The sequence below is a fragment of the Aquarana catesbeiana genome, linkage group LG02 (assembly GCF_042186555.1).
Source record: "Aquarana catesbeiana isolate 2022-GZ linkage group LG02, ASM4218655v1, whole genome shotgun sequence".
Classification (NCBI taxonomy): domain Eukaryota; kingdom Metazoa; phylum Chordata; class Amphibia; order Anura; family Ranidae; genus Aquarana; species Aquarana catesbeiana.
This window is the reverse complement of record NC_133325.1, coordinates 704,708,428-704,728,614: the sequence shown is the minus strand read 5'-3', so window position 1 is coordinate 704,728,614 and position 20,187 is coordinate 704,708,428. Positions and strand designations below refer to the sequence as shown.

Below are 20,187 nucleotides of genomic sequence, written 5' to 3'. Positions count from 1 at the left end.
GCAATATAACAAAGAGTGAAAAATGTAAGCGGCTCTGAATACTTTCCTTCCCCACTGTATGGTCAGCCTTAGTCACCAAGATCCATTTGGACACCAAGACACTAAGATCCATTGCCTCATTTTGGAACACCTCATATGAAAATGGAGGAGTCTGCAAACATGCAACATTTGTGGGTTTTGAAATAAAAATAGTTTTGTAGCATTATACTGTGCATTATTTGGACCACACTGAGAGTACAAAGCAACTCAGGCATATAAAAACAGATCAGCCCAAAGCAAAGAGCATAACCAATCCTTGACAAGTCAGAATGTTTGAACTATCACTACTGCCAACTAAAATACAAAATATTAAAGGCTAGAATATTTTTTTTGTTCAAATAAGTCCATAAATGCAAAGGTAGCTAGTAGGCTGCCAGCCAGGTCTGGTGTATTCCTCTGGACAGAACAGATAGAAAGGGTAATTTGTTACAATGAGATGAAAAGCAGTCTAATGCTAGTGAGGGGAGAGTCTCCGGTGACCAACAATATCTCACAAAAACGATGCAAAGGAAACTGAAGCAAAAGTGGAATTGATAATAAAAGCTAATCTGTTTTCGTGTTTGAGTGTCATCACATTTTGTGATGAGTGATACATACACTTCAGACAGTATGGGCTCCAGGTTTCTGAGTCTTACCTCTCCTTAGTCGCTCCTGTGTTCTCATTTCTCTCTTTTTTCTAGTATGTTTTGGGGAGTTTCAGATCAGACCTTGTTATATATAGTTGCAATAAAAAGTATGTGAACCCTTTTGGAATTATATGGATTTCTGCACAAATTGGTCATAAAATGTGATCTGATCTTCATCTAAGTCACAACAATAGACAATCACAGTCTGCTTAAACTAATAACACACAAAGAATTAAATGTTACCATGTTTTTATTGAACACACCATGTAAACATTCACAGTGCAAGTGGAAAAAGTATGTGAACCCCTAGACTAATGAGAGCTAATTGGAGTGAGGTGTCAGCCAACTGGAGTCCAATCAATGAGATGAGATTGAAAGTGTTGGTTGCAGCTGCCCTGCCCTATAAAAAACATACACCAGTTCTGGGTTAGCTTTTCACAAGAAACACTGTCTGATGTGAATGATGCCTCGCACAAAAGAGCTCTCAGAAGACCTACGATTAAGAATTGTTGACTTGCATAAAGCTGGAAAGGGTTATTAAAGTATCTCCAAAAGCCTTGCTGTTTATCAGTCCATGGTAAGACAAATTGTCTATAAATGGAGAAAGTTCAGCACTGCTGCTACTCCCCCTAGGAGTGGGCGTCCTGTAAAGATGACTGCGAGAGCACAGCGCAGACTGCTCAATGAGGTGAAGAAGAATCCTAGAGTGTCAGCTAAAGACTTACAAAAGTCTCTGGCATATGCTAACATCTCTGTTAGCAAATCTACGATACGTAAAACACTAAACAAGAATGGATGTCATGGGAGGATACCACAGAGGTAGCCACTGCTGTCCAAAAAAAACATTGCTGCACTTTTACAGTTTGCACAAGAGCACCTGGATGTTCCACAGCAGTACTGACAAAATATTCTGTGGACAGATGAAACCAAAGTTGAGTTGTTTAGAAGAAACACAAAACACTATGTGTGGAGAAAAAGAGGCACAGCACACCAACATCAAAACCTCATCCCAACTGTGAAGTATGGTGGTGGGTCATCATGGTTTGGGGCTGCTTTGCTGCGTCAGGGCCTGGAAGGATTGCTATCATTGAAGGAAAAATGAATTCCCAAGTTAATCAAGACATTTTGCAGGAGAACTTAAGGCCATCTGTTCACCAGCTGAAGCTCAACAGAAGATGGATGTTGCAACAGGACAACGACCCAAAGCATACAAGTAAATTAACAACAGAATGGCTTAAACAGAAGAAAATACGCCATCTGGAGTGGCCCAGTCAGAGTCCTGACCTCAACCCGATTGAGATACTGTGGCATGACCTCAAGAAAGCGATTCACACCAGTCATCCCAAGAATATTTCTAAACTGACAGTTCTGTAAAGAAGAATGGTCAAGAATTACTCTTGACCATTGTGCATGTCTGATCTGCAACTACAGGAAATGTTTGGTTGAAGTTATTGCTGTCAAAGGAGGTTCAACCAGTTATTAAATCCAAGGGTTTACATACTTTTTCCACCTGCACTGTGAATGTTTATATGGTGTATTCAATAAAAACATGGTAACATTTAATTCTTTGTGTGTTATTAGTTTAAGCAGACTGTGATTGTCTATTGTTGTGACTTAGATGAAGATCAGATCACATTTTATGACCAATTTGGACAGAAATTCATATCATTCCAAAAGGGTTCACATACTTTTTATTGCAACTGTACATTTACACTCTAATAGAATGTAAGAATGTTATTACCTGAGCTCCATGTTTCAGTAGAAAGGTGACACATCCAGAATGACCTCCAAGGCAAGCTTCATGTAGAGGAGTAACGTGATCGGCTGTAGCCAGGTTTACGCTATGTCCCTACAAGAGAATCATAGGAAAACGCAATAGAAGGCGCAATAACATTGCCCTTACTAGCAGTCTAGGGTAGAACTTGAGGCATGCATGGGAACATTTTTTATTGTATAACTTTACTGGGTTGTGCTAGTTAAAAAAAATAAAATTGAAAATAAAAAAAAATCCACAAGTGACATATACTGATGTTCCTGGTGAATATCACCACCATCCACCACCTTGAGTTGTCATTCTGTGCATCAACACCACCACCAAAGGCTGAAAGGCTCGCTTACCAGCTCACCTAGACCTCTTACTACATGAGGTCAAAAGCGCTTGTGGCTCCATACCCAGCCAGGGCCTTTTAGAACTTCAGAGGATCTTCCAGCATTGGCATACTAATCTCCTCTGCTGCCTGTTCCAACAATGTCTTTTCTCTACTTCCTTTCACCTGGAACTTTCTGTTTATAAATAGAAACCCTTAAAAAATCCTTAATCTAACTCTTAAACATAGCTTCCTAACCCTTGACCCGAAGCCTAAAACCCTCTTAATTCTTTACACTGAAGAACTAGTTTAACCGCTTCATTTCCCAGCCATGGTCTAATGACGTCCACAGATGGGATCTCCCATCCTGGGCAGACGTCATATGATGTCCTCGGCTTCCCGCCGCTACTGCGGGCCCCCGGTCAGGGTAAAGAGCCAATGAAATTGGCTATTTATCACGTGACCAGCTGTGTCCAATCACAGCCAGTCACAAATGTCAACAAACCCCAGTGTAACGGCTGTTGCTGGGTTCTCCTCCTCATACACCGATCCAGTGTGAGGAGGAGATTGCGGGAATAGTGAGTTACACATTACTGTATGTACTACTGTGCCCAGATTGCCCCCCCTGAATAAAGAGTACCTGTCATGAGAGTACCTGCCATCAGAGTACCCGCCATAAAAGTACCTATCATCAGAGTACCTGTCAGCAGAGTACCCGCCATCAGAGTACCTGTCATCAGAGTACCTGACATCAGAGTACCCGCCATCAGAGTACCTGTCATCAGAGTACCTGACATCAGAGTACCCGCCATCAGAGTACCCGCCATCAGAGTACCCGCCATCAGAGTACCTGTCATCAGAGTACTTGCCATCAGAGTACCTGCCTTCAGAGTACCTGCCTTCAGAGTACCTGTCATCAGAGTACCTGTCATCCATCCATCCCGTCTGAGTACCTGTCCCATAATCCCATCAGGAGTACCTGTCTGCAGCCAATTGCTACCAGGGTGCAGCCCATTAGTCCCCGACATTCAGCCCATTAGTTCCAGACATTCAGCCCATTAGTCCCTGATGTGCAGCCCATCAGTGTCATCCATCATACAGCCACTATGTCCAGAAAGGTATACACTCCAGAAGAGGCATATTAAATTTTGAGTCTGACTGATGAGAGCAACGGGAAGCTCTCACCGCCAGGTTCAGATTCCGATTCTGGTTCTAAATATGAGCCCGTTGAAGGCAGCACATCAGGAGCCGAATCAAAGGAGGAAGTATCCCTCCTTTCACAGCACAGCCAGGTGTGCAGGTCAAAACTGAAGGTTTTTCCAAAATTTTTTTCAAATGTATTTTTCCCTGACAAATTAGTTCAAGGCATCGTGGACCAAACCAATCTTTTTGCCCAACAATTCATTGAAAAAAACTCAGGCTCAAGCTATGCCCGCCCTTTTGAATGGAGACCCCTAACAGTGGAGGAGCTTAAATTGTTTTTAGGCTTAAAGCTCAACATGCGGCTTACAAAAAAAATTAAGTGCATGCATATTGGTCTATCAACCCTATCCACCACATGCCAATTTTTTCATCTGTCATGTCCAGGTCCCGATATGAAATTATAATGCACTTCCTGCATTTCAGTGATAACCCACAGTGCCCCCCCCCCGAAATCACCCAGACTTTGATAAATTATATAAAATTCACCCCCTAATTGACTTTTTTCTCCAAGAGGTTTTCCGAACTTTATATCCCTGACAAGAACATCTCTGTGGACGAATCCCTGGTCCATTTCACAGGCCAGCTGGGAATCAAGCAGTGTATACCCAGTAAGAGGGCGAGGTACAGGTTGAAGCTCTGTGAAAGCTCCACTGGATATGTGCACTCATTCCACGTGTATGAAGGCAAAGACTCACAGCTCCAGCCCCCTGACTGTCCACCGTACATGGGAATAAGCGGAAAAATTATCTGGGAGTTGGCATTCCCACTCCTCCAAAAGGGTATCACATTTACATGGACAATTACTATACCAGTTTGCCCCTTTTCTGCCACCTATACCTGAAAAATACTTTGGCCTGCAGTACAGCAAGGAAAAACAGAAAGGGCTTCCCACAGAGTCTAGTCACCACAACACTACAAAGGGGGGAATCGACAAGCTTGAGGAACAAGGAAGTGTTGGCTGTGAAGTGGAGGGATAGGAAAGATGTGTACATCATGTCCACCATCCATGATGACACCTCGGTGGAACTTCGCAGAAGACGCGGTCCTGTTCGGAAGCCTTCCTGTATCCACGAGTACAATAATGTCATAGGGGGGGTTGATTTAAATGATCAAATGTTGCAGCCCTAACTATCAACACGAAAATCCCTTTTCTGGTATAAAAAAGTCGCAATTTACTTTTTTAATTTGGCCATGTATGATTCTTTCATAATCTATCAAAAATCAACGGAAACACCCAACACCTTCCTAAAGTTTATTGAAGACATTGTCACTGCCCTGATATATCAACAAGTATCCCCCCAGAAAGCATTCGCTCCGATTGTGTCAGCAGACTACATGAGCGCCATTTTCCTGACCATATTCCACCATCAGGATCCGGAAGGCGACGCAAAAAAAAAATGTCGGGTGTGCACCAAAAGAGGAGTTAGGAAAGACACCAGTTTCCATTGTCCCCAATGTCCCTCCCAACCTGGCCTTTGCATCAGAGCATGCTTCAGACACTATCACACTCTTGTAAACTATTAGCCCATATTTCTAATAGACTGCCATTTCCCCGTTTTCAATTTCTGTCCTGAATATTTCCCTGGTGCCTCAACCAACCATATCATTGCCTTCTATGTAAACCGACCCTGGCCTGTTTGTCGACTATGCCTCTGCCTGCCATCTGCATTGTTTATCCGCTATGTTTCTGCCTTTCACGTGAACTGATCCTGCACTATCGACTATGCCTCTGCCTACCTATTTCTGCCTTTTACCTTCACCTGTTTTTGCCTGCCCCTTGGACTGGTCTTTCACCCTGCTACACAGGGGTCTCACATATGTGAGGGGCTCCAGAATAGTGTTCTGAGTTGAGAAAAACAGTTTTTGGTTTTCTGTGTTCTCAGAACAGGGTCTGGTTGTCCGGTAGACATGTGCACACTGAAATATTTTGTTTCGGATTTTCGTTTTTGTCCGAAAAATAAATTTATTTAGTTACTCCCGAAATTCGTTTTTATTTATTTCATTTTTCGTTAAAAATTGCATTTGTCCGAAAATCCTAATTAATTAAGGTCGAATCTGTCATTGAAGGCTTATGGTGTCTGTCGAATGTTCAAAGAAGATTCGACGGAGCAGCTAAACTGTACAATGCCGTATAGTTTAGCTGCTCCGTCGAATCTCCTTAGAACTTTCAACAGACACCATAAGCCAAAGATTTGACGTTTGTATGTTTTTCGCTGCTTTGTCGAATCTTCGTCGTTCATGTTAAATGTATATAGTTCAAACTGGACTGGTGATAGTGATCACTGATCAGACAGGTAACAAGATAGGGTATATAGAATCTATATAGAATCTCAATCTGTAATATAGAATCTATAATAATAAATCCCCCCCCCCCCACAACACGGGCAGCCTCTGAGGCTATCACAACAGTAGCAACACTAGTATCACTATCAAGTTCACAACACTAAAACAATAGCAGCAGATTATTATGAAAAAGTTAAGTTGAACTGTAGCTTGCTTCACTATTGTTCTGCTGCTGTGCTTATGCATAATTGCTAAATAATTCAGGTTCTCTGACAAACGGACCAGCTAAGATTGACTGTCTTCTGAAATGATTCAGTGTGTGTGTGTCTCTCTCTGCTAGCAAATTGTAAATGAAAGTAAGTTGGCTGTACGTGTGTACTTAGTTCTAGCTATTTTACTGCTCCTCCTTTTTGGTTACAATCAGCCAATAACATTCATCATCATCATCATTATTTTTATTTTACTTCCCCACCCAATTCCAGCAGTGATCTTTTCTCCCCTATGTCGAATCTTTTCTCTCTATGTTGAATCTTTTCTCTCTATGTAGAATAATCTTGGACTAATAGAGTTAAGGTTAGGCACATTCAACCACAGGTTTGATGGACACAGATTGTTATTGTCAGCATCATGTCAAATCTCCTATCTATATCGAACTGTTGTAGCAACGAAAACGAAAATAAAGCATTTGTTTATGTTGGATCTTTCGTTTTTCGGATTCTGCACTTTCGTTATTGTTTGTTAAAATGATAATGAAAATACCTGAAATTCGGACGAAAATGCATTCGGACTAAAACGAATGCACATGTCTATTGTCTGGAGGCTTCGTGAACTGACCCTGCACTATCAACTATGCCTCTGCCTACCATCTATACCTGCACTGACCTCGGCCTGTTGACCATGTTTTTGCCTGCCCCTTGGACTGATCTTTCACCCTGCTACACAGGGGTCTCACATATGTGAGGGGCTCCAGAATGGTGTTCTGAGTTGAGAAAAACAGTTTTTGGTTTTCTGTGTTCTCAGAACAGGGTCTGGTTGTCCGGAGGCTTCAAAGAGATTTGGGTGGGAGAAGCCTCTTTCCTGACTGATGCCCTAAGCTTGATGGTCCTGCCTGCTCCCTGGACAAATACTTTGGCTGTGCTGACCATACCTCTGCCTTCTGCCTGTACTAACTATGGACAGTATTCCTGCCTGCTGCATGGACGATCCTTTTACTGCTGCGGAACACATCCCTGCCTGCTACCTGGACCAATGCTTTGGCTGTGCTGACAAGATCTCTACTTGTACTGACTATGTACAGTATACCTGCCTGCTGCCTGTTTTGATGTCGCTGTCCACATTCCTGCCTGCTGCCTGGACCGATGCTCTCCTCTGTGGACTACTGCACTACTAAAACCGCTTTGCTCAGCAGAATGTATTTTGGTTTGTAATTGGTATGTACAGTACATGTTATGTGTTATAAATATGAAGGGTCTTCAACAATGTGATAAGTTGGCAGGAATTTATGTGTGTAATTTATGCTCTGTAAAAGTCTCACACGTGATATCACCATACTCAGGAGGAGTAGCAGAATGTATTTTGGGGTGTCATTTTTGCTATGTACATGCTGTGTACTGGAAATATCTTATAAATGGACAACTTTGTGTAAAAAAAAAATGCGTTTTCATTTTTTTTACACATTTTTCAAAAAATTCTGGAAAAAATTAACCGTTCAAAAGACTCATTATGCCTCATAGATTATATGTTGGGGTGTTAGCTTTCCAAAATGGAGTCATTTTGTGGGCGTTTCCATTGTCCTGGCGTTACAGGGTCTTCAAAAGTATAATAGGTGGTTGAGAAATGAGATGTGTAATTTATGCTTGTAGAAAGCCTGAAGGTGCTACTTCAATGTTGGGCTCTGTATGTGGCCAGGCTGCATAAAAGACTCACACATGTGATATCGCCATACTCAGGAGGAGTAGCAGAATGTATTTTGGGGTGTCATGTTTGCTATATATATATATACTATGTGTTGGAAATATCTTATAAATGGACAACTTTGTATATAAAAAAAAAAAAAAAAATGCGTTTTCATTTTTTTCCCACATTTTCCAAAAACTTCTGGAAAAAAATGAACCGTTCAAAATACTCATTATGCCTCATAGATTATCTGTTTGGGTGTTAGCTTTCCAAAATGGGGTCATTTTGTGGGCGTTTCTATTGACCTGGTGCTCCAGGGCCTTCAAAATTGTGATAGGTTGTCATCAAATGAGATGTGCAATTTATGCTCGTAGAACACCTGGAGGTTCTACTTGGATGTTGGGCCTCTGTATGTGGCTAGGTTGTGTAAAAGTCTCACACATGTGGTATCGCTATACTCAAGAGGAGTAGCAGAATATATTTTGGGGTGTCATTGCAAGTCTGCATGTGCTGTTATTATGACAATTTTGTGTAAAAAAAAAAAAAATCTTCATTTTCCCAAGAACTGTGGGAAAAAATGACAACTTCAAAAAACTCACCATGCCTCTTACTAAATACTTTGGAATGTCTGCTTTCCAAAAAGGGGTCATTTGGGGGGGGGGTATTTGTACTTTCCTGGCTTGTTAGGGTCTCAAGAATTGAGATAGGCCTTCAGTACATCAGGTGTGATCAATGTTCAATGATTTGCACCATAGATTGTAGACTCTATAACTTTCACAGAGACCAAATAATATACACTAATTTGGGTTATTTTTACTAAAGATGTGTAGCAGTATACATTTTGCCCCAAAACACACAAGAAAACCAGACCAGTGTTGTCCCCAAAGGCAACACACAACATATAACAGTCTGTATAGAAAGTTCTCTTAGCTCTGGGCGCTGCAGCTCTCTCAGGAATCCACGGGGTGGCGGACTTAGTCTGAAATATACATTGTACATACATTACATTTCAGCCCAAATTTATGAAAAAAATGACTTATTTGCAAAATTTTAAAATAGAATTTGAAAAAAAAGGGTTTTTTCTTTCAAAATGTTTTCTCTTTTTTCGCTTATATTGCAAAAAATAAAAAACCCAGCAGTGATTAAATACCACCAAAAGAAAGCTCTGTTTTTCAGAAAAAAAAATGATAAAAATTTTGTAGCATGACTGAGTAATTGTCATTCAAAGTGTGAGAGCGCTGAAAGCTAAAACTTGGTCTGGGCAGGAAGGGTGTATAAATGCCCTGTATTGAAGTGGTTAAAAATATATAAACAATAAACTAAAATTAAATTATGATTCCTTTTACTTACCTCTTTAATTAGTTTTGTTAAGGTACCAAAACGCCCGTGTATTGCTGCTTCATGTAACAGTGACCAGTCCGAGACAAAGTCTGTAACATGAGAAATCAGGAGTTAGATTTGATACACATACCGCAGTTTACATGCTTAAAACCCTGCCTTAATTCTGCCAGTGTGTACATAGTATGATTTATGATACAAATAAAGTGATGATGGTAATCACTATTTGCAATTTTGAAAGCATTAAAAGGCAGAGATGAGATTAGATGATTTAAGGAAAGGAAATCATTTCCATTTGTTATTATTACAAGACATTAACCAAACTGATCATCTCCTAGAAATACTGGAAATCACTAAATGGAAGTAATGGAAATTACTAAATTTTACGTGTGACTAGAAATCAACAATTGTAACTTTGAATGTTTACAAAAAATAGAAAAAATGTAAAATTATAGGCCTGTTGCTTGCTTGACATAAGAACAAACCTGCATTTAGAAAAGAGTGAAGGTACCATAAAGTGCCTATATACATATATATATATATATATATATATATATATATACATATATACACACAGTGCCTTGAAAAAGTATTCATACCCCTTGAAATTTTCCACATTTTGTCATGTTACAACCAAAAACATAAATGTATTTTATTGGGATTTTATTTGATAGACCAGCACAAAGTAGCACATAATTTTGAAGTGGAAGGAAAATAATGAATGATTTTCAATTTTTTTTACAAATAAATATCTGAAAAGTGTGGTGTGCCTTTGTATTCAGCCCCCTTTACTCTGATACCCCTAACTAAAATCTAGTGGAACCAATTGCCTTCAGAAGTCACCTAATTAGTAAATAGAGTCCACCTGTGTGTAATTTAATCTATAGTATAAGTACAGCTGTTCTGTGAAGCCCTCAAAGGTTTGTTAGAGAACCTTAGTGAACAAACCGCATCATGAAGGCCAATGAACACACCAGAGGTTAGGGATAAAGTTGTGGAGAAGTTTAAAGCAGGGTTAGGCTATAAAAAAATATCCCAAACTTTGAACATATCATGGAGCACTGTTCAATCCATTATCTGAAAATGGAAAGAGTATGGCACAACTGCAAACCTACCAAGACATGGCTGTCCACCTAAACTGACAGGCTGGGCAAGGAGAGCATTAATCAGAGAAGCAGCCAAGAGGCCCATGGTAACTCTGGATGAGATGCAGAGATCCACAGCTCAGGTGGAAGAATCTCTCCACAGGACAACTATTAGTCGTGCACTCCACAAATCTGGCCTTTCTGGAAAATTGGCAATAAGGATGCCATTGTTGAAAGAAAGCCATAAAAAGTACTGTTTGCAGTTTGCGAGAAGCCATGCGGGGGACACAGCAAACATGTAAAAGAATGTGTTCTGGACAGATGAGACCAAAATTTAACTCTTTGGCCTAAAAGCAAAACTCTATGTGTGGCGGAAAACTAACACTGCACATCACCCTTAATATACCATCAACACTGTGAAACATGGTGGCGACAGCATCCTGTTGTGGGGATGCTTTTCTTCAGCAGGGACAGGGAAGCTGGTCAGAGTTGATGGGAAGATGGATGGAGCCAAATACAGGGCAATCTTAGAAGAAAACCTGTTAGAGTCTGTAAAAGACTTCAGACTGGGGCGGAGGTTCACCTTCCAGCAGGACAACGACCCTGAATATACAGCCAGAGCTACAGTGGAATGGTTTGGATCAAAACATATTCATGTGTTAGACTGGCCCAGTCAAATTCCAGACCAAAATACAATTGAGAATCTGTGGCAAGACTTGAAAATTGCTGTTCACAGATGCTCTCCATCCAATCTGACAGAGCTTGAGCTATTTTGCAAGAAGAATGGGCACAAATGTCACTCTCTAGATGTGCAAAGCTGGTAGAGACATACCCAAAAACACTTGCAGCTGTAACTGCAGCGAAAGGTGGTTCTTCAGACTATTGACTCAAGGGGGCTGAATATAAATGCACACCACACTTCACATATTTATGTGTAAAAAATTTTGAAAACCATTTATCATTTTTCCTCCACTTCACAATTATGTGCCACTTTGTGTTGGTCTATCACATAAAATCCCAATAAAATACACTCACGTTTTTTGTTGCAACATGACAAAATGTGGAAAATTTCAAGGGGTATGAATACTTTTTCAAGGCACTGTATATATATATATATATATATATATATATATATATATATATATATATATATATATATATATATATATATGTGTGTGTGATGCCACTGCCCCGCCTCTCCACCTAATTCAATCAGAGATCGCTTTGTATTCATTGAGGAAATGCAAAGTGTTCCCTGAATGGCGTCCCTGCTGAGTGTGTAACCCCCTGTGTTCACTATGCAACAGGGCAGCTGTTTGGCATGGTACCCAGAAGTTAGTGAAGATCACTATAGTAGAGGTGCCTACTACAGTGATTTCCAGCTTCCACAGGGATCTTACAGGCAGCTTAGACCAATCTAATGACACATTAGATTGGTCTAAGCTGGCCCAGTGTAACCATGTAAAATAATCCATACCTAAACATCACCTTTAGGCTGCTCTCCCAGAACAGTTGGCCAAAGGTCAGCTCAGGTAAGAACTGGGTGTACAAGGTAGAAAAACACAAAAATAATAACCTATAAAGTCCAGATTTAATTTTATTCAGACTAGTTTATCATAAAAAGCCATCGTGTTTCAGGGGATCAAAGGGTCCCACATTATCAGGGCTTGGTACTGGACTGATAGAATTTGAGGGATCCAGACGGGTAAATGGTATGATTGCTCCAAATGCTAGTTAAGGCTTAATCAACATCTGAAATAATCATACTAATTACCCCTCAGGGTCTCCTCAGTTCTATCAGTCCATTACTAAATTTTAAAGTGGGTCCCCTTGAACCCCTGAAACATGGTGGCTTTTTATTATATCCTTAGGCAGCTCTCCCCAGAGTGGTGGCTGAAGGTCAGCTTTTTGCTCGAGTGAGGACTGGGTGTGGAAGATAGAAAAGAAAGTGTCAAAAGCAGAAAAAGTCCAGTTTTAATTTTATTCAGACTCTTATATCATAAAAAGCCAATATGTTTCAGGAGTTCTAAAGGTCTCACTTCATCGGGGTTTGGTACTGGACTGATAGAACTGGACGAACTTTGAAAGTTAAGTAGTATGATCACCCCAGAACTCTCAGGATCCTTCCAATTCTATAAGTCCTGAACACAATTTAGAATTTAAGTCTTTTCCTTTTCTTCTGCTAAGCTGTGAAGGTGCATTGATATATCATTGTGTGATGCTGCTGAAATAAATAGGTTTGAGCAATGACCATCTAACATCTACTGTATGTATAAATATTGTATTTTAGGAGAATGCTAATTATTAAACATCCCTCACATATTTTCACATGAATTATACATTTATTTATGCTTACTCCTTCATATTGTCATAACTTTGTATACAAATGCATATATTCTATATTCTAATGGTTGTCTGCAGCAGGGAATGTGAGAAGAATCCCTGCTGAAAAAATCTAATTAGCCACATAATCTATTTTTTTCTAATCAGGCTTAGAAAATTGGTAGACTTGTAGTGAAGCAGAGGAACATACTGTACATGATCTAAATACAAGAGTCATGTGGTGTGCTTTGTGTATTCCTTTCAGATCTGAGCAGTAATCCATTGTGAAACTTTCCCTCTGCGTAGGAGCCTCCTGTAATGAAGACCGGTCACTGCTGCTCTCTCTTCTTGTGCAGGGTGATTGGCCTTGTATCTGCCCCCTCGTGTAGTTTTCTGTATGCAGCCTGTAGTTGGTTGGGTCTTCACACAGATCTGCATTCTGCACAGTCTATGTACAGCACAATGATGATGTCACTGCTACTTTTACATGGTAACATCTGAGACTGCAAAGACATTTGGTGGCCATGAAGTGGGTTTATATCCTATGTGGCTATTGAGAAATATATTTTTACTTTTAAGTTATGAAAATGAATGCTAGAAGCTGGTTGGTTGCCATGCATAGCTGCTCCAGATTTTGGCTTCTTCAGTTTTAGTAAATTCCCCTCGATGATTGTAATCACACACATAAGCTGGACTTGATGGACTTTTTTTTTTTCAACCTCACCTACTATGTAACTATTATGTTGTATATTCACTTTTAGCTTATGGAAAGAGCAGCACCTAAAGCAGTAGGCAAATGACACTGCTGTGTGTTTCAGTTAGGTATTTGCACACGAGATGGCGCCAAACTACATTTGAGCTTCATGCAGCTAAATAGAACACAGCATAGTGTATAGGAGAAGGCAACAGTATAGTTATGTAAAAAAAAACTTTATATGAATTTCAATATTGAAAAATATAGAGAATAATAAAAAATAAAGGGACTTCACTTGTAAAACATCTTAAAGATAATAGATAATGCCAGACTACACATGAGGGCAGTGACAGAGGAATGTGTGTCTGCACAAAGGGGCTATGCTTCACAGGTTAAATGCAACAGCTGCAAATTGGAAAGACTTGTGCCACTCATCTGCTCCTTCCTGCCCCCTCCACTACTCACAGAACCCATACTATTATTGTTCCATAATGCAATGCATTTTGTGAATAAAGGAGGGGTGGATAAATGACAGGATCTCCATTGTCTATTCTCAGAACCTACTGAATTGTTGGACATTAATAACATGAGTTCTGTGAATTGCGGGGGGGGGGGGGGCAGGAAGAGGTGAATGAGTGACACAAGGCCTTCATACTTGCAGCCACAGGTGTTAATTCTTTGCTGCCCCCAAGTGATCGCTACTCTGGGCATTATAGGTTGGCATGAAGGAAGGTTTTATCCATGAAGCAGCAGCCTGCAGGGTATGGGATACACACCAACATACCTCCCAACTTTTTGAGATGGGTATGAGGGACACCTATTAGCAAAAGCATGTAGGCATAGGACACCCCCCCTGCCACGCCACCTTAAAGGAGAATTATACAAAAAAAATAAGTTAAATCCACAAGTGCTTTTTATTACCACTACTATTCCTTTATATTAGAATGAGGGACAAATGAGGAGGAAAGAGTAACAGAGGGACTTTGTTCCAAATCAGGGACAGTCCCTTGAAATCAGGGACAGTTGGAAGCTATGCACACCGATACAAGCAACCAATGTGTTTGGTGCTGTCCCCCCCTCCCCCTCCAAAGCCACCACCACCACCACCAAAAAAAATTATCAAACTTCAGCTTTAGGCATAAATGAAGCCACAAGCATACTGCATGTCTTACAAGACCAGCAGGTATTTTCTGTAATTGCTGAAAATATTCTTTGCTTGAAAAGTGAAAACAAATTATTTGGATTTAGATATGCAGTCACTCTAATAGAACTAAACTAGCAGTAGAGAGCTAATGTCACGTACACACGAGCAGACTTTACAGCAGACTTGGTCCGGCGGACCAGAGTCTGCCGCACAGTTCGATCATGTGTAGGCTCCCGCTGACTTTTTTTCCCCAAAAGTCAGAGGGACCTAGAAATGAAACATGTTTCAAATCTTTCAGTCGTAACTCCACCAGACTCAGTTCCTGACAGAAAGCCAGTTCGTCTGTATGCTGGTCCGACGGACCAGATACAATGCAAGGGCAGGGTACTGCATCTCGCGCTCGCTGCAATAGGAAAAACAAATTTTCCTGTTGCGGCGAGTGCGGGGCATACCAGGCCCTTAGGTCTGGTATGGATTTTAAGGGGAACCCCCCCCGAAAAAACAGCGTGGGGTCCCCCCAAAGTCCATAACAGACCCCGATCCAAGCACGCAGCCGGGCCGGTCAGGAAAGGGGGTGGGGACGAGCGGCCCCCCCACCTCTTGAACCGTACCAGGCCGCATGCCCTCAACACTCGCTCGTCCCCACCCCCTTTCCTAACCGGCCCGGCTGCGTGCTCGTATCATGGTCTCGTATGGACTTCGGAGGGAACCCACGCAGTTTTTTCGGCGTAGGGGGGTTCCCCTTAAAATCCATACCAGACCTAAGGACCTGGTATGCCCCGCGACGGGGCTCGCAAGGTGCCAATCTCGCCGATAAAAGCGGCAAGATTGAATTCCTTTTCTAGCCCCATCGTACCCGAGTCACGTTCAAAATGAACGGCCTTGGCCATGTGTGAGCAAGTCCGTTCATTTGGAAAGTCCGCCTTAACTCCGTCGAAAGTCCGTCAGAAAGACCGTCGGACCTAATCTGCCGCAAAGTCCGGTCGTGTGTAGGCAAGTCAGTCCATTCAGAAAGTCCGTTGGAAGTCCGCCGGACCTAGTTTCCCAGAAAGTCCGATCGTGTGTACGCGGCATCAGAAATCCTGAAACCCAAGGTACAGAGGTATGCAAATCCCAGTCAACTCCTATACTTGAGAGCTCCCATAGATCAATATTTTCCCTTAAGACCTCATGCACACAGACAGTTTGAGGTATAAAATAAAGTCTAGTATAAAATGCCTTTTTCATATCCAGGGAGCTGCAAGTAATGTGCACAGCCAGCCTTAAGATAGAATTGTTGAACGTGGCCATACTCAGGCATACATTGATGGTGTTGTGCATTGCGTAAGCATGATGTATTTCTGAAGGTTAAAATTCTGGTTTGGGAAATATGCCATACACATTCACGGGCTGAATGAAAAATGTATAATAGTGTATGGTCAGCTTAAGTCCGACTGATTGCAAATAGGTAAATGGGTGCGTGTTCTGCCCCCCTTACATATATTTCTTACTTGTTGTACTGTATTGAACAGCATCAGGTTAGTATTATTCAGTAGTATGCTGACATATAGTGGAGGATTTGAGATATTACAGCTTGTTTACCGTGTGATTTTGGTACCTCCTGCTGTCTTCCCTTGCTATTTAGTGCTAGCTGGTTTAGTCCTAGCTAGACCCTCCACATTTCTTTCATGTTCCCTCAGTCAGTGTTAGCACTTCACAAAGACAGGACTTGGAAAGTCAGTGTCTTCTTACACTTCAGAAGAATAGAAAAACTGCTGTTATGTGAAGTAAAATTGTGTACGGTTCAACTTCTATGTCTTATTGAAGAGTTAAGCTGTCTGTGGATGGTGCCAAGTCAGCAGGTGAACATGCTGTCCAGACAGACTGGGTCTAAGGTGGTATGTTTGCATAAAATATATAAGAAACAAATAGCTCCGCGCTTAGGTAATAAAGGAACTGCAGCCCCCCCAGCACAGAATCACACCTAAGTGAAATTCCAAGTAGTATAGAGTCCCAATTCGGGGTGATTGGCGCTGCTCCACTAAACCACGTCTGATGTACAGAAACTAGTGAGGTGTATCAAGTAAAAATAAATAAATAGTGAAAACTAAAAGTATATTATTATATATGTGGGAATAGTAAAATATCAAATGTGTGGGAGAAATATTCTGGGTGTATATGCGAAAAATGCCCACAAATATATAAAGTGCAACGTGTATTATCACCTTACTGGATTAGAGGTGATCAAAACAAAACGATGTAAATTAGTGTATAAAAAATAGTGTAAATTCCCAAAAACCTTCAAAAAATCCTTGAATAAAAATAGTGAAAATATGTGCATAAAAAAGTGCTAAGACATATAAATAAGAGCCTTATAATCATAAATGCGCATGAAAGTATTCAAAATTAAATCATTAAATCATCAGTCCAAAAAATGTCCCAAAAGGAAAAAGGAAAGACAGTCCATAGAACGTTCTTCCTAAAGTGCAATAATAAGTCTCTTCAAACATCTAGCAGTGCTCTTGATGTTCTAAACTCCTCCAGCCTTCCAAAGGACCCCCCTATGTGTCCTCACTCACCGGAAGAATTCACCCCTACAGGGGTATCAAGCCCGTCAGCCGTATCCTGCTGCAATGGTCCCTGGTGACAGTCCTCTGTTCGGATCTCCACTCCTGGTATCCCGATCACTTCCAGTCACTCCCCGCAGAAACATCCATATGAAACAAGAATGAGCCCAGATGACGTCTTAAAACGCGTAAGGCGTGGCCACGTGGTACGCATACGTCTTGTCTTTCTGGTTTACTTCCGGGTGTGCAGCGAGCGGTGGAACGCACGCCGCACCGCGCTGCTTTCACCACTTTTTGTGTGACTGTTAACTAGTCAACGGAGCATTTTTGCTTCCTTTTTACCATTTTACAATAAAGTTAAGTTTTTTACGGATTTACGCGATGGGGCTCATTCTTGTTTCATATGGATGTTTCTGCGGGGAGTGACTGGAAGTGATCGGGATACCAGGAGTGGAGATCCGAACAGAGGACTGTCACCAGGGACCATTGCAGCAGGATACGGCTGACGGGCTTGATACCCCTGTAGGGGTGAATTCTTCCGGTGAGTGAGGGCACATAGGGGGGTCCTTTGGAAGGCTGGAGGAGTTTAGAACATCAAGAGCACTGCTAGATGTTTGAAGAGACTTATTATTGCACTTTAGGAAGAACGTTCTATGGACTGTCTTTCCTTTTTCCTTTTGGGACATTTTTTGGACTGATGATTTAATGATTTAATTTTGAATACTTTCATGCGCATTTATGATTATAGGGCTCTTATTTATATGTCTTAGCACTTTTTTATGCACATATTTTCACTATTTTTATTCAAGGATTTTTTGAAGGTCTTTGGGAATTTACACCATTTTTTATACACTAATTTACATCGTTTTGTTTTGATCACCTCTAATCCAGTAAGGTGATAATACACGTTGCACTTTATATATTTGTGGGCATTTTTCGCATATACGCCCAGAATATTTCTCCCACACATTTGATATTTTACTATTCCCACATATATAATAATATACTTTTAGTTTTCACTCATTATTTATTTTTACTTGATACACCTCACTAGTTTCTGTACATCAGACGTGGTTTAGTGGAGCAGCGCCAATCACCCCGAATTGGGACTCTATGTTTGCATAAAATGGCATTTAAAACAGAATAGTGAGAGTTATACAAGTATATTTACATCAAAGGAACAGCCATCTCTAGGAGAGCCATCTGAGCAGGGACCCTCTGCAGTAATATTTGTCACTGGTACTCAAGATCTGGCTTAGATTAACATTTATCTGGTAACTTTACCGGACAAGGTCTATACAAAAGATCTGGTGATTGTACCCCACTGGACCCCTCAGGTCCCAGTTGTCCCTCTTTTCTCTGCTATGCCTTTCTTTTTTTCTGCTGGCTATTTTCTGTTTATAATTTCAAGACATTTCCCTGAGTGAGACTTCCTTTGTCATGCACGTAGCAGAATGTCTTCCTCTATTTTATGACATTGGCATCAGATCAGAACATTTATATTTTACTAATCAAGATTACCAGCATGTCCCTTTATCATGGGAAAATGCGTGAGACACAGACTCTTCAGTTACTGCTGTGGGCTTTAAAGATTACTTAAAGCAGAAATTCACCAAAAAGAGGAAGTTCAGCTTATTTAGACCCCCGCCCCCGCCACATTTTCACTTTTTTTGGGGGGGACGAGTACATGATTTTGACAGGTACCCGCTCCCATCTCAGGTCACATCGCCATGGCAATCTGAACGGAAGTTCACCCCCCTTCTTTCCCCCGCAGCCTACTGGGACACATCACAGGTCCTGGAAGACTTCGGGACCATCCACAAAGTGCAGCGTGGCTTGAGCATGCTTAGTGGGAAACTGGCTGTGAAGCTGCAAAACTTCACTGTCAATTTCCCTTAGTCAAGATGCTGGCACCTGGACAATGCTGGATCCCTGGAAAGGTAAGTGTCCTTATATTAAAAGTCAGAAGCTACAGTATTTGTAGCTGCTGACTTTTATTTTTTGGTGAAGACTGGAGCTCTGCTTTAGGTTACAAAATAATCTTGAGTGGTAAATGAATAAAATGTGTGCACAAGATTCAGCAATACTTGGCTTTATTGGCAACAATATACTTTAGAACTACTGATGCTTACAATACATGCCTCCTAACAGACTTATGCCTTCTCGTCGGAAAAAGATATGACGGCTTTTCCGTCGGGATTCCGCTCAAGCTTGCCTTGCATACACACGGTCACGCAAAAGTTCGCTAAACTTATGACCGGCAAGAACGCGGTGACGTACAACACTACGACGAGCCGAGAAAATGAAGTTAAATGCTCCCGAGCATGCGTTGAATTGTTTCCGAGCATGCCTAGGAATTTTGCGCTTCGGAATTGCCACAGACGATCGCATTTTCGGATAGGAACTTTTCCCGACCAAAAAATTGAGAACATGCTCGCAATTTTTTGCTGGCTGGAATTCGGCCAGCAAAAGTCCGATGGAACATACGGTTGCATTTTCCGACAAAAAACTCTCATCGGTCTTTTGCGGGCCGAATTTCTGATCGTGTGTACGCGGCATAAACGTTCTCTTACCGTCCTCCTCCTTCCACCAGCCCACTCCTCCCAACTCCTGCTACTCCACTCACTCCCCCCCTTTTTTTTTTCTCATCTACTTTTTTTGTTTCCCCCTAAGTTTTCGCCCCAGGACCAGCCCACCAAGAAGACCCTATTTACTCTATGTACTCTTGTGTGACTCCTAGGAGGTATAGTTTTTGCTAGGCCTTCCCAAGTTTAGCAGCCCAACTTACATTGTTTTTCCTCAAGAGCATTTTCTCCCCTTCCCCTTATTAGCTTACTTTCTCCCTTCCCCTATCCTCAAGTAAAATCCTTTCTGATATTTCAACTGCAATACCCCACACTTTCATACATTTCTGTATAAACTCT

At 41.3% G+C, this 20,187-nt stretch overlaps 1 protein-coding gene across 1 annotated transcript in view; it reads right to left on the bottom strand.

Annotated features, from left to right (window-relative positions):
* Positions 1–20,187, bottom strand: part of ASB9 (ankyrin repeat and SOCS box containing 9) — an 82,626-nt gene that overhangs the window by 27,123 nt on the left and 35,316 nt on the right. The window contains exons 2-3 of the mRNA XM_073616946.1: positions 9,485–9,564; positions 2,407–2,514 (exon numbers count right to left, since the gene is read on the bottom strand). Of these exons, the coding sequence (XP_073473047.1) occupies positions 2,407–2,514; positions 9,485–9,564 (188 nt within the window). The remainder of the gene's footprint in view (positions 1–2,406; positions 2,515–9,484; positions 9,565–20,187) is intronic.